At 42.0% G+C, this 16036-nt stretch overlaps 1 protein-coding gene across 2 annotated transcripts in view; it reads right to left on the bottom strand.

Moving 5' to 3' along the window:
• Nucleotides 1-2712: 2712 nt before the first annotated feature.
• The window catches only part of LOC129853935 (phosphatidylinositol 3-kinase regulatory subunit alpha-like), a 28309-nt gene continuing 14985 nt past the window's right edge, over nt 2713-16036 (bottom strand). For both annotated transcript variants that reach the window (XM_055920471.1, XM_055920472.1), the window contains exons 8-16: nt 11955-12060; nt 11707-11805; nt 10349-10529; nt 10028-10153; nt 9803-9945; nt 6836-7012; nt 6662-6736; nt 6341-6511; nt 2713-5685 (exon numbers count right to left, since the gene is read on the bottom strand). In XM_055920471.1, the coding sequence (XP_055776446.1) occupies nt 5496-5685; nt 6341-6511; nt 6662-6736; nt 6836-7012; nt 9803-9945; nt 10028-10153; nt 10349-10529; nt 11707-11805; nt 11955-12060 (1268 nt within the window). In that variant the 3' untranslated portion in view covers nt 2713-5495. The remainder of the gene's footprint in view (nt 5686-6340; nt 6512-6661; nt 6737-6835; nt 7013-9802; nt 9946-10027; nt 10154-10348; nt 10530-11706; nt 11806-11954; nt 12061-16036) is intronic.

Below are 16036 nucleotides of genomic sequence, written 5' to 3'. Positions count from 1 at the left end.
TTCCGGACAGTAGCAGCATCCAGTGGATGGAATGAGCTGGCGCTTCGTACGCTATTCAGAAGAGGTTTGCTCAAAGAAGTCCAGATGGAACTGGCCTGTCGAGACGACAACCTCACCCTGGACACACTCATTGCGATGGCCGTCCGGATAACCTACTTCGGGAGAGCCGGTACTCTCATTGCTTCTCTCCTTTTATCAGTGAACACTCGGGATCAGAGCCTGAACCCATGGAGGTAGGGGTCACACACCTCCCCGCAGTGGAGTGCTGCAGATGGATACAGCTGGGGCTCTGTCTGTACTGTGGACAAAGAGGGCACAAGCTCCAGAGGTGTCCGGCATGTCTGAATCTGGGATCCACAAGAGCAGAGGGACGGTCACATGATCTTCCACCCTCTGGGTCAGGAGTGAGTAATCCATCGTCATCACTGTTTGCTAGGCTCTTTTAAAGTGTCCATCACACCAGCTGACTGTCCCTCATGTACTTTGTCTACAGCTTTAGTGGATTCCGTTGCCGCGGGGAACTTTTGACCAGACCCTTGCCTCCCTTAGCATCATCTCATATCCGCTCTCCTCTCCTGCGGGATGTATTCTTCAAGACTCGCGCCACCCGTCTTCTTCCTCATCGCCGCTGGGACTGTGCCATCGACCTGCTTGCAAGTTCAGCACCTCCGCGCAGACGCATCTACCCTCTGTCGGTGGCTGAGACCCAGGCCACAGAGGATTACATCCCAGAGGCACTCCAAGGTTTCATCCGCATGTCCACTTCCCCTGCGCCGGCTGTTTTTTTTCTTCTTCGTGGCTAAGAATGATGGAGGGTAATCCCTGCACTGTCTACAGAGGACTCAACGAAATCACCACAAATATTCGGTACAATCTCCCATTGGTGCCATTGAACACCTCCGCAGGGCCCAGTTCTTTACCAAACTCAACTCAGTGTCTCCGTTACAATTACCAACATAAATGATCATACAATCAATATTAGTCACAAAATAATAATAACTTAGGTTCCTCAGTAAATGTCCCATACCTCGGGCATAAAAAAGTCAGTGAACCCAAGTGACCTCCGATGCAATTGTCCATTCATAAAGATGAAGCGTATAACAAGAACCATGCGAAATTCAGCACCATGCACATTCCCGGCCACACAACACAAATAAAGATTCACAATTTACAATGCCTTCGGAAAGTATTCAGACCCCTTGAATTTTTCCACATTTTGTTACAGCCTTATTCTAAATAATAATAATGACAAGGCAAAAACACATTTATTAAAACTAAAAACAGAAATACCTTATGTAAATATGTATTCAGACCCTTTGCTATGACACTCGAAATTGAGCTCAGGTGCATCCTGTTTCCATTGATCATCCTTGAGATGTTTCTACAACTTGATTGCAGTCCACCTGTGGTAAATTCAGGTGGACAGGTGTGTGGAAAGGCACACACCTGTCTATATAAGGTCCCACAGTTGACAGTGCATGTCAGAGCAAAACCAAGCCATGAGGTCGACGGAATTGTCCGTAGAGCTCTGAGACAGGATTGTGTCGAGGCACAGATCTGTGGAAGGGTACCGAAAAATGTCAGCAGCATTGAAGGTCTCCAAGAACACAGGAGCCTCAATCATTCTTAAATGGAAGAAGTTTGGAACCACCAAGACTCTTCCTAGAGCTGGCCACCTGACCAAACTGATCAATCGGGGGAGAAGGGCATTAGTCACCTCCCTAACCAAGAACCCGATGGTCACTCTGGGGGAAACCTGGCACCATCCCTACGGTGAAACATGGTGGTGGGAGCATCGTGATTTGTGGATGTTTTTCAGCGGCAGGGACTGCTAGACTAGTCAGGTTCGAGGGAAAGATGAACAGCGCAAAGTACAGAAAGATCTTTGAAAACCTGCTCCAGAGCGCTCAGGACCTCGGAAGGTGAACCTTCACCCCAGTATAACAGGACGAAGCAGGAGTGGCTTCGGGACAAGTCTCTGAATGTCCTTGAGTGGCTCAGACAGAGCCCAGACTTAAACCCGATCAAACATCTATGAAGAGACCTGAAAATAGCTGTGCAGCGACACTCCCCATCCAATCTGACAGAGCTTGAGAGGATCTGCAGAGAAGAATGGGAGACACTCCCCAAATACAGGTGTGCCAAGCTTGTAGCCTCCTACCCAAGAAGACTTGAGGCTTTAATCGCTGCCAAAGGTTCTAAAACAAAGTAGTGTCTGAATACTTACATAAACGTGATGTTTTTTTTGTTTTTATAAATTACCAACATTTTCTTAAAACCTGTTTTCACTTTGCATTATGGGATAGAGTGTGTAGATTGAGGATTTAAAAAAATATATATTTTAGAATAAGGCTGTAACGTAACAATGTGGAAAAAGTCAAGGGGTCTGAATACTTTCCGAATGCGATGTACATACATACGTCCTCTATGGAGACCGTAGGCATGTAGCCCTCGTCCTCAGAGGCTCTCCTCGGTTGCTCAGACTAGCTATGCTCGAAGTGTGACAAAGGTGTTTAGCTCATCGGGTAGGGCAGCTTTATTTTTGAAAATCCGAGATTGTTAGAAGCCCTCGTGTCCAACCCGCTCCTCCACTTTGTCCCTATACTTGTGTCTGCCATATTGTTCAATCTGTGTACGTTGTATTTGCACTGTTGAAGCATAAAATTGTCCCAATTGGCAAATACATGTAAGTAAAAACATAACTAATTTAAATGATATTTCATGAATTTGGTGCTTTAATGTTCACTATGTCATATCAAGTCAGGCATGGCATGAATTACACAAGAAGAAAAAAGATTTAAGTTGCAACTAAAGAATTCAAAGTAAAGATTTTCTGATACAGAAAATACAGAATCAAGGAATGACATTTTCACTCAGGGACACCAAATACTTCACTGGCCTTTCTATGAGGAAATAGGGTGGTTTATATGCATTCACGATAGGGAATATCAGTAACGTAATAACACAACATAAAATTAGAGAAACAAATCATCTTTGCACAAGGTTTCTGAGTCAAAAGGAAATAAATAAAACCAAATATATATATATATATATATGCATACCAGTCAAAAGTTTGGACACAGCTACTCATTCAAGGGTTTTTATTTGAACTATTTTCTGCATTGTAGAACAATAGCTTAGACAAACTATGAAATAACACATGGAATCATGTAGTAAGCAAAAAAAGTGTTAAACACCTCCAAATATTTTATATTTGGGATTTTTCAAAGTAGCCACCCTTTGCCTCTGACAGCTTTGCACACTCTTGGCATTCTCTTAACGAGCTTCATGAGGTAGTCACCTGGAATGCATTACAATGAACAGCTGTGCCTTGTTAAGTTAATTTGTGGAATTTCTTTCCATCTTAACGTGTTTGAGCCAATCAGTTGTGTTGTGACAAGGTAGGGGTCGTATACAGAAAACAGCCCTATTTGGTAAAAGACCCAAGTCCATATTATGGCAAGAACAGCTCAAATAAACAAAGAGAAACGACAGTCCATCATTATTTTAAGACATGGTCAGTCAATGCGGAACATTTCTTCAAGTTCAGTCGCAAAAACCATCAAGTGCTATGATGAAACTGTCTCTCATGAGGACCGCCACAGGAAAGTAAGACCCACAGTTACCTCTGCTGCAGAGGGTAAATTCATTAGTCAGAGTGCAGCCCTATTTAATTCTTGAAAGAGTTCAAGTAACAGACACATCTCAACATCAACTGTTCAGAGGAAACTGTGTGAATCAGGCCTTCATGGTCAAATTGCTGCAAAGAAACCACTACCAAAGGACATCAATAAGAAGATGAGACTTGCTTGGACCAAGAAATACAAGCAATTACATTAGATCGGTGGAAATCTGTTCTTTGATCTGATGAGTCCGAATTTTAGCTTTTTGGTTCCAACCGCAGGTGAACGGATCTCTGCATGTGTGGTTCCCATCATGAAGCATGGGGGAGGAGGTGTGATGGTGCTTTGCTGGTGACACTGTCAGTGATTTATTTAGAATTCAAGGCACACCACAGCATTCTGCAGCGATACGCCATCCCATCTGGTTTGTGCTAAGTGGGACTATCATTTGTTTTTCAACAGGACAACGACCCAACACACCGCGTGGCTGTGTAAGGGCTATGTGATCAAGAAGGAAAGGGAGATACCTAGTCAGTTGTCCAACTGAATGTATTCAACTGAAATGTGTCTTCCACATTTAACCCAGCCCCTCTGAATCAGAGAGGCGCAGGGGGCTGCCTTAAATCGACATCCACGTCTCGCTCAGGGGCAGAACGACAGATTTTTACCATGTCAGCTCAGGGATTCGATCCAGCAACCTTCCGGTTACGGGCCCAACACTCTAACCACTAGGCTACCTGCCGCCCCTAAAAAGGAGGGTGATGGAGTGCTGCATTAGATGACCTGGCCTCCACAATCACCCAACCTCAACCCAATTGAGATGGTTTGGGATGAGTTGGACCGCAGAATGAAGGAAAAGCAGCCAAGTGCTCAGCATATGTGGGAACTCCTTCAAGAATGCTGGAAAAGCATTCCAAGTGAAGCTGGCTGAGAGAATGCCAAGAGTGTGCAAAGCTTTCATCAAGGCAAAGGGTGGCTACTTTGAAGAATCTAAAATATATTTTAGATTCTTCAAACACTTTTTTTGGTTATTACATGATTCCATGTGTTATTTCATAATTTTGATGTCTTCCCTATTATTCTACAGAAAATAGTAAAAAATAAAGAATGAGTAGGTGTCCAGATTTTTGACTGGTACTGTGTGTGTCTGTATATATTTTTGAATACATTTAAAATGACTCTAATGTGAATGCTTTTAACATTTTACAGACAAAGTGTAAACCAAATAAGTATTGTGTGTAGAAGTAGAGAATGAAAAATGTCCCACACCATGTCTAGCTAATTGGTAGCCTACATTGATGGCCAATAATCATGACAAAAAAAATACAAATATATTTAGGGTACATATTAATTCTGAGGACGCAGACAGCATTGCATAGCACAACAAAAACTTACACTTGACAGTGTCAGGATGTTGAATGAAGATTTTGGTATTGAAAGCCAAACATTTCAGTTTAATGCAAACACTGAAAATGCTGTTTCCCAGACACAGATTAAGCCTAGTCCGGGACTAAAAAGCCATTTCAATGGAGACTTTCCATTGACCATGCATTTTAGCCCAGGACCAGGCTTAATCTGTGTCTGAAAAACCTGCTGCTTCAAGTCTCTCCTCCTTTTTTCAATTAGTAGGCTTGACTGCACATACCATGTTCACTCACACATACGTAATCATGGCTATCCAAAGGAAAAAGCTATATATATATAAAAAAAAAGTTTAAACGAGGACCATCTCCTGATTTTTGAAATTTCCAAAATGTCAAATACCTGTACCAATGGTTCCCTAATTTAATTGATACCATCCTAGGCATTTGCATTTCCAAAGAAGTCATCTTGATTGTCCATCATGAAGTCCAAGTCCTCACCATGAGTTCATCACCGCCTCTTCTGTGTGTAAACTGGGTAGGCAAGCGTGACATTTAAAGAATCATTGTGCTGTACGAGTGACGTGTGGTGGTAGTGCAGGACTAGTTCTTTTAGGGAGCCATACAGGTTATACGGCTCTGCAAATCCATAGCCCGTATGACTCTTGTTGATAACGCAATGCTTCACCTCACCCTCCACACTGCAAAGAAAGACATTATAAATGAGAATACATCAAGTTCAGAATACATCCAAATTCCATGTATGGATTATTTTACATGGTTCCCGAAAATAAAGAATGGCCTGGTTTTGTTACATGTTGTCAATTTGATCATTTAGAAACACACCAAGGTCAACTTTTCCTTCTTCCTTCAGTCTCTCTCAATATGTAGCATGAGGATAATCAGTTTGTTTATTATGAATATGATCTAGCATGACAATTCTAATCAATATGCTAATCAAGTTGCCAATATACACTCAATACTAATGCTGCAAATTAACATCATAAAATCTGTCAACACGTTAAGACTGAATAATCAGATCTCATTAAATAAGATGAATTAACTCTATGAAACGTGAGTGTTTAGGTCTTAAATTATCATGACGCTAAACTCAAATCATGCGTCTTCATGTGGAATTTTTTTCAGGGTGATTAGGTAGCCTAAAAATCTGTCGCTATGCCCTTGAGCAAGGCACTTCCCCCTAATTGCAACAGCGGTGCTATACAATAGTGACCCTGGCCGTGGCCCCACTCCTTGCGGGTGTCTCAGGGGGGAGTTGGGATATGCAAAAAAAACACATTTCCATTAACAGGACAAATATAAGCACCCCGCAAACGTGTATTATTAGATACATACACAACACTGCAGGCGTAGCAGCCAGCTTTGCTACTGTCCCGGACCAGGAATGTTCCGTCCTTCTTCCCCCGGAGCAGAGCTTCTGCCTTCAGCCGGTTGATGTTGCCTAGCCTCCACGAACGTTCATCATGATGTGGGAGGTCCTCGTCGTCTTCAACCATTGAGTACTCACTGCAATACAATAAATCACATTAGTTTTATACAACACTAACTTGTGTTTGAATTACTCCTTTAAAAAGAAACATTCAAAAAGGAGTCAAAACTTTGAAGTGGATCTTTAAAAAACAATCCAAAGTAAAAGCGTGGGAAATGGATACTTACTCCTCTGGGTTTTCGTTCTTGATACCCAACCATTCATTCAGCTTCTTCTGCCTCACTCCCTTTTGTGTCAGCCACCTACCATGAGAAAATAAAAAAGGTTTAATGTCAGTCATTTAGTAACGGGACATAATAGACAAGATATTTGATAATAGCTAAGACTGGTGCTATACTTACATTAGGTATTGGTCTCTGGTCTTGCGGAGCTGAATCAGATCAGGTTTGATGCTGTTCATCTTCTTATCGATCTCCCTGTAATCCGCCGCTTGCTTTTTCAGATCGTCCTCCAGATGCCGTTTGCTGTCCACAATCTCACTTATTCTCGATTTCAGTTTGTCGTAGTTTCCCATGATTCTAGGAGAAACAATTCTTGTTGTCAAAAATATATCACCCATTGTCAATATATGAGACAGCTGTTGTACTTCTATAAGGAATGGCACATTTGGCTTCTCCAACAGTGAAGCAATCTGAGTAGTTGTGGCATCAACAAAACCCCAGTGATTCTGTGGGTATACAAACTTCTACTATACTATTACCATTAGTGATGCACCGATGACATTTTTGTCCGATACCCGATATATTCCTTGCCAAAAAAACAATACCGATATTTAAAGATTTTGCGGCCTTTTAAGCATTCTAGTACAGTTAAATATTTAACACACACACACACACACACAGTGGTCTAAGGCACTGCATCTCAGGGCAAGAGGAGTCACTACAGTCCCTGGTTTGAATCCAGGCTGTATCACATCCGGCCGTGATTGGAGTCCCATAGGGCTGCGCACAATTGGCCCAGCATCGTCTGGGTTTGGCCGGGGTAGGCCATCATTGTAAATAAGAATTTATTATTAGCTGACTTGCCTAGTTAAATAAAGGTTACACACACACACACACAACACACTGACCAACAAGTTATTTTGTTGGCATTTACGTATGTCCCCATTACCAGTAAAACATAATAAAAATCTATTTCTTTCACTTACTTGCTGCACTGTTTCGTTGTTCATTTGTTCAACCGTTTCATTCTCAACCAGGATTTCTATGGAACACCATTTGGGCCTTTGCGTGTCAAATAAGCTTGTTGACCAATCAGGACCTGAATATGACTGCACGTCACATAATAATTTAACACGTTTCATTTTTTTACGTAGTGATTATACTATCACTCGTATTTAATATGTCACAACGATTCATCGATATATATGCTACGATGCTTGTAAAGTTGGCTCGCGCACCTACATTGCTGGTCATTAAAAAAAAGCTAGCTAGCTCATGGATGCACACAATGTTCTTCCCCCAAAACATAGCAAAAAAGACAATCTGTTTCAGTTGCTATAGTTGGCTGGCTAACTATATAGCTAGGTGTCACCATCTAAAATAACCCTAATTTATAAGACAGTTCTTATTTGATTAATGGTGGTCGGACCCATCTATGTGAAGCTAGCCACAATAAGGATTAGCCACAATAGTGGACTTTGCAGTTAGGCTTCAAAATAAATACCTATGGATTGTGGATCAATGACATGGGGTATCAGTCTACTCCGTGACACCCAGAGAACATTAGTGTTGTAGCTCTTATTGTGGGACTCTGAAACAACTGTGAATTGAGCCACATGTATTGTCAACCTATATGTATTGAACACTATTCCCAAGGAAAAACCATACTGTATGGATATTTTGGAGTCCAATAACTCTGAGGATGTTGGGAAAAAATAGCTTGGGTATTGAGTAATACCCCATTTCATTGATCCCCAATCCTTACATAACGCTGTACAATATGAATGTCAATACACACAATAGGCTGACTGGGGAGGTGATTTCACACAGTCACAGTCCTGCGATAAGAGCTACAACGCTAATATTTGCGTAAACTCTTCAGTTGTGTTCTGTGGGTGTCATCGAGTAGACTGATACCCCATCTCAGTGCTTCACATTCCAACCTTGTTTAACATTATCTAGTCTAAATATGGAATGATTACACCAATTGTAACCTTCTGCATCACTTTCAAAGGAGGTACTTTATTTTGAAGGCAAACTGCAAATTCCACTATTGTGCCTAGCTTAACAACACATAACCCAGTCCCGTCGAGACTAGCCAGATGAAGCTAGCTGGCTGCTTATAACGTTAACTTTGGGCAACAGGGTTAAGTAGCTGGCTGGCTATTTATTTTCATGAACTGAGGTTCAATTTCAATAGGCGAACAACAAGTGGCTACCTAGCTAATACTTACCATGATTCCTAAATCATTGCTAAGAATAATGAAAATTACTGAAGTTTCGACTGGCCATTGTTTTCAGGCTGGTTGTATTGGTGCTAGCTAGGTACCAAGTTAAAGCTAGCAAACTACCCCAGAAGTTGCGGTCCAACAAATAATGCTTTATTACCAACGCGGTGTTTGTACAGCTTTGACAGTGCTACTGATAGTAGTGGTGGCGCTTGGCTTGCACGTGCAAATTCAGAACACACAACATTCTATAATAGAACTGTTATTTGACGTGTAAAATTAAAAGCTTATTTAACGCATCAAATAGTGTTATTGTCAAATAGTGTTATTTGACACGCAAAAGACCCAAATGGCGTTCCATAGTATGTTGTGAAGCTAATAGCAGTGACGTTATTACTGTGTAACTCCGGTAGGGCAACATCTGAAAAACAGCGCACTTGGTAGTGTGTGCCGGTGCTCGACCAGCCGCGAAAGCCAACATCACCCACGACAGAGAACGGTTGATTGTCAAGGGCAATGAATTCCATCATCTTGGCGTTAATGCATTTCGCCTTTGAGTTGTCTCGCTGAAATGTTCTTACTCTTTCAAATGACTGTTCAAATTGAACTTGTTGGAAGTGTGCGCTTAGTATTTTTCTGCTTTTGTTCTGTGTAGCGCTGTATTTTTCGTGGCGTCATTACATCATCTACTTACGTTATATAGGTATGCACGTCAGCTTTGACATCGGTTTTGCACATCGGCGTTAAACTAGACATCGGGCCGATGCTGGCATTTTTAGCTAACGTAGGCCGATTCTGATACGCTCACCGATACATCGTGCATCCTAACAGATATTAACCACTTTATCATAGAACTGAGATTAGTGTTAGCTACATCTTTGGTTGAAAAGAAAGATAGATTTATAATGTTCATTATTACCTCTGGATTTCTTTATCGTTACCCTCTCTCCTGAACTTTTCAATGTACTCCTTGCTATAGCGCTCTTGGGTTTGGCACTGCTCCTCAAAGATCTTAATGGTTTCATTGAATGCCTCAATGGCCGTTCTCTTCATTTGAATTTCCTGAGGAAAACAAAGAACCGGAGGTTGGATACAGCACAATCAGAAACGATTCAATCACAATTGAATGACAATAGCAATTCACCTGTGATGTTCTTGTATACTCCTCGTACAGACGATCGTACTCTCGGTTCTTCTCCTGGAACTGCAGGTGGTACTCCTGCAGCCTTTTACCGACAGCTTCAATGTTGTCCTCTTTAACAACCTGGTCCTGCAGGAGACAACAAAGCAGTTAGAGGAACAAATCTCACTCAGTCATCTGGCAAAAAAAGTTCTGGGTGACACTCAAATGCCGGATATGAAAATGAAACACTGACTGTGCTCATAGAATAATCTGACCAAGGGATCTCTTATCTTTGAATATGTGTAGCTTCCATTTGTGTTTGAATTGTGGAGGCACTCTTACCTGCTGGAGCCTTGACACTGGGTACAGCAGTCTCACGTCCAGCTTTGGGTTGTACTGGGCTAAGGACTCGTGTCTGTAGTGATTGATGAGCTCAACCACCGAGTTGAATGTCAGTGGGTCTGAGAAGCCGTATTTCCCATCCCGATGGAATATTTTGATCAGTTTGTTATTTCCTCCTTTCCTATGAGCGAGATCAAAAAGGCAACTTTGAAAATGGCCATGTGTCTTTAGGCCAGGGTTTAATTTTAAATATACCGGACATTTGAGAAATATACGGAGCCCATATGCATTGTGTGATTAGGGCGTCCACCAACGGTGCACAGAATGACAGAAATCACATTTAGATTATGGTAATTCATCTTAACAGAACATGCAACTCTAGGATGCAACGGTGTGTGTCCTCCTAACCGAATTCTGATGCGCACTTTGAAGACGTTAGAATAACTGCCACTTTTCCTCAGCCAACAAGACGAACAGCAAAATCACTAGCCTATGTCAATCTACTATTTTCCGTAGTAGAAAAGTTGACCTATTCTCTTGGTCAGTTTGCAGTTCTAGCCTATTCCAAACAGACTAAGACAGTTGTGGGATCCCTAATTTATACAACCAGTTTAGCTACATAAAAAAAACGTTAGAAAGCAAATCAGGCTGATGCAACAGATGTGAACATTTAGCTTAAAATGTTGATAAACTATTATTTCTTCGCATTATAAGCTCATGAATGCTCGTTCCATAATGCAATTAGCCGGAAAATACCGTTTCCAAAAGCGCACCGCATATAAGAGCGGCAGAGATCAAAATATCCGTTAGAAATGAAGAAAGAGGGAAGATCTAATGATGCAACAACTAGGCTTCTAATATGACTAGGATTGTGCCTTTGGCTACTGGACAATGAAAAAGTTTATTTGAAAACCATTTGAACATGACAAAAAAATAGGCCATTGGTTTCAATGGCATATGGAAGTCTTTATAAAATTATTGTTTCTATGGGCAGATTTTGGCTAGGCTACTTCAAAGAAAGGTAAGACATGCCTCATAATATGAAGCAAAACAATCATGTTTAAAACAATTAAGTTTGTTTTTAAAATGCATACTGCCCCAAGCTCATTGCAAAGTGGTGTGACACAATGACTTGCATGACCGATAAGCATGACTGGTAAAATGTATTTCCATCAATTAATAGGCTAAAAAGCATAATTCTGCTAAGGGATTTTTTATTTTATTTTCAATTATTTTATTTAAAAATCCCCGACTAACATTACGGACTAACATTACCGACTAACAGAAACCCTGCATTAGACAGAGCAGGATATTAAGAGTTCCATATTCATTTAGCAGCCATGCGATTCACAACGTACCTCAGAGTCAGTGTGTAGTCTCCATGCATTTTGGTGGATGCATCTCGGACCAGAAACGTACCATCAGCTGTGTCTCTCAGCTTCTCATTCACCTCCTCCCTACAAAAAAAAATGAAGGGTTATGCTACAGTTTCTTCACAAATCCAATAGGACTCATTATCAAACTGGAAACCAAGAGATTTTCATCACAAGACACTGACCATTCATTCATTACTAATTGAATTATCATTAAGATCATAAGGGCTTGCCTTGAGATGTCTCCCCAGTACCACTCCCCGTCTTGCAAGGCCATGTTGTTGTTGAACCCGTTGTTTGGAACTGGAGTAGTGGCCTTTGGTGGTTTCGGGGGCAAAGCTGCGGCAAGAAGAGAGAATGAAGCTGTCAATTTGCAAATCTCACAGTGCATAACTTACCTTTTCTGAACTTGTGAAATTGAAGTTGACTTGATTAGGTGAGTGAGGAGGATAGTTATTAGCTACCAGAAACGGGCTTAAATTCCTCAAAAAAGTGCAACGGTTCATAACAATATGAGTGTAATGGCTCAAAACTAATACCTACATGTAGGCTATTGTTTGGTTTATTTGTGTCAACTACTGCATTACCAGTTAAGTAGCTACACTTTTCTGCATTAACATAATGAAAAAAAAAAAAAAAAAGAGGAAATGTGTTATTTGGCCACGTTTTAATGTAACAATATCAAAATATTATGATGACAAACTAAATAAATAAAAAAAAACGGAGAAAATGAGGCCTGAATGCAAAGACATTAAATCCAAAAAGAAATACGCCTCTGTACACCATAACTACTCCTGTGTGTAATAGTAGTACTTCACTGCAGTTCATCTGCTCTGCCAAGCTGTCAATGTAACATAGCCTAATCAACACAATGCACATCCATGTAGAAATACCCACAATGAAATTACGTTATACAGCCTAATGGTAACATCTCACAAAAAAAATGACGTAGGAGGATGCCAAAGAAACACACGCAAACCACAGATGGCGAACAGATGTTGCGCTGGAGGGGATGGCTCCCGTTTTATGGGCTCTTAACCAACCGTGCTATTCCGTTATTTATTTATTTTTCGCATTGTTTGTAAATTATTTTGTACATAATGTTGCTGATACCATCTTTTATGACCGAAAAGAGCTTCTGGACATCAGAGCTGTGATTACTCACCTTGAACTGGACAAAGAATGTTTCTTTAACGAGTTGGATGAGAGGGATTTACTCCAGACAAGGCCCTCATCACCGTCATTCGCAGGAGAAAGAGACATATCGCGGAAGGAGGCTGGGGTGCCTTGTGAGGATACGGCGGCGAGCGGCTAATCTGCCTTTACCATCGGTACTATTGGCCAACGTACAATCGTTGGATAATAAAGTGGACGAACTACAAGCACCCATATCCGGGACATTAAAAACAATAATATCTTAGGCTTCACCGAGTCGTGGCTGAACGACGACATGAATAACATACAGCTGGCGGGTTATATACTGTATTTGCAGGATTGAACAGCAGCCTCTGGTAAGACAAGGGGTGGCGGTCTTTGTATATTTGTAAACAACAGCTGGTGCATGATATTTAAGGAAGTCTCAAGGTTTTGCCTGCCTGAGGTAGAGTACCTCATGATAAGCTGTAGACCACAATACCTACCTAGAGAGGTATCTATATTCTTTGCAGCTGTCTATTTACCACCACAAACCGATGCTGGCACTAAGACCGCACTCAATGAGCTGTATATGACCATAAGCAAACAGGAAAACGCTCTTCCAGAGGCGGCGCTCCTAGTGGCCGGGGATTTTAATGCAGGGAAACTTAAATCCGTTTTACCTAATTTCTACCAACGTGCAACCAGAGGGGGGGGGGGGGGGAAACTAACCCTAGAAGACCTTTACTCCACACACAAATGCGTACAAAGCTCTCCCTCGCCCTCCATTTGGCAAATCTGACCATAATTCCACCCTCCTGATTCCTGCTTACAAGCAAAAATGAAAGCAGGAAGCACCAATGACTATGTCAATAAAAAAAGTGGTCAGATGAAGCAGATGCTAAGCTACAGGACTGTTTTGCAAGCACAGACTGGAATATGTTCCGGGATTCTTCCGATGGCATTGAGGAAAACACCAGATCAGTCACCAGCTTCATCAATAAGTGCATCAATGACGTTGTCCCCACAGTGACCGTACGTACATACCCCAACCAGAAGCCATGGATTACAGGTAACATCCACACTGAGCTAAAGGGTAGAGCTGCCGCTTCCAATGAGCGGGACTCTAACCCGTAAGCTTATAAGAAATCCCGCTATGCCCTCCGTCGAACCATCAAACAAGCAAAGCATCAATACAGGACTAAGATCGAATTGTACAACACTAGCTTCGATGCTAGTCGGATGTGGCAGGGCTGGCAAACTATTACAGACTACAAAATGAAGCACAGCCGCAAACTGCCCAGTGACACGAGCCTACCAGACGAGCTAAATTACTTCTATGCTCACTTCGAAGCAAGTAACACTGAAACATGCATGAGAGCATCAGCTGTTCCGGAGGACTGTGGGATTACGCTCTCCGTAGCAAATGTGAGTAAGACCTTCAAAACTCTTAAGGATCCGCCCCATTGTTTTTAAATTTTCACCTAAAATGACATACCCAAATCGAACTGCCTGTAGCTCAGGACCTGAAGCAAGGATATGCATATTCTTGGTACCATTTCAAAGCAAACACTGAAGTTTGTGGAAATGTGAAAGGAATGTAGGAGAATATAACACAATAGATCTGGAAAAAGATAATACAAAGAAAAAACCAACTGTTCTTTTGTATTTTTTTGTACCATCACCTTTGAAATGCCATAATGTATTATTCCAGCCCAGCTGCAATTTAGATGTTGGCCACTAGATGGCAGCAGTGTATGTGCAAAGTTTTAGACTGATCCAATGAACCATTGCATTTCTGTTCAAAATGTTGATCGAGACTGCCCAAATGTGCCTAATTTGTTTATTAATAACTTTCTGTTCAAACTGTGCACTCTCCTCAAACAATAGCATGGTATTATTTCACTGTAATAGCTACTGTAAATTGGACAGTGCAGTTAGATTAACAAGAATTTAAGCTTTGTGCCAATATCAGATATTCTTGCTACTTACAACTGCATGCTAATCGCATTAGCCTACGTTAGCTCAACCGTCCCGTGGAAGGGACAGGTCAACATTCACAAGGCCGCAGGGCCAGACGGATAACCAGGATGTGTACTCCGAGCATGCGCTGATCAACTGGCAAGTGTCTTCACTGACATTTTCAACCTCCCTGTCTGAGTCTGTAATATCAACATGTTTCAAGCAGACCACCATATTGCCTGTACCCAAGAACACTAAGGTAACCTGACTAAATGACCACCAACTCGTAGCACCCATGTCTGTAGCCATGAAGTGCTTTGAAGGCTGGTCATGGCTCACATCAACACCATTATCCCAGAAACCCTAGACCCACTCCAATTTGCATACCGCCCCAACAGATCCACAGATGATGCAATCTCTATTGCACTCCACACTGCCCTTTCACACCTGGACAAAAGGAACACCTATGTGAGAATGCTGTTCATTGACTACAGCTCAGAGTTCAACACCATACTGATGAGCTTTGAGGGCATTAAGCTGAGGACCCTGGGACTAAACACCTTCCTTTGCAACTGGATCCTGGACTTCCTGACGGGCCGCCCCCAGGTGGTAAGGGTAGGTAACACCTCCGCCACACTGATCCTCAACACGAGGGCCCCTCAGGGGTGCGTGCTCAGTCCCCTCCTGTACTCCCTGTTCACTCATGACTGCCTGGCCAGGCACGACTCCAACACCATCATTAAGTTTGCCGATGAGACAACAGTGGTTGACTTGGAGCCTCAACTCGGGACTTGACTGATGACTTGAAATGATCTGGTCAGGTTTTGTAAAGTTGTCACTCATTGTGGCACACAATCTTTGAGGATTACTGGTGTTCTAAAATGGCAGACGGAAGGGAGGGTGGTGCGGGAGGTGCCGCTTCTCCTACAAATGCTGTTATTTTATCTAAAACATCAGGTGTACGCCGACCCCAGCTAAGTAACTCATGCAAAGATTTAAAGCACAATGTGTTTTATCTCCAGTACATTGAGTGTCAGTTATGTAGCTGCTCTACTGATAATCTCAGTGCGTCCTTGCTGGGATGACACAATCAATCTACTGGCGGAGAATATCAACACCAAACACATTGGTTCAACGTTCCATGGGAGCAGACAGTACACAGCATACCATTATGTTCTGAATAATGGCCAAGTCTACCTCACTCCCTATTCCACTGAAC

The sequence above is a fragment of the Salvelinus fontinalis genome, chromosome 4 (assembly GCF_029448725.1).
Source record: "Salvelinus fontinalis isolate EN_2023a chromosome 4, ASM2944872v1, whole genome shotgun sequence".
Taxonomy (NCBI): Eukaryota; Metazoa; Chordata; class Actinopteri; order Salmoniformes; family Salmonidae; genus Salvelinus; species Salvelinus fontinalis.
The sequence above is the reverse complement of the archived record's forward strand: the minus strand, read 5'-3'. Positions and strand labels throughout refer to the sequence as shown.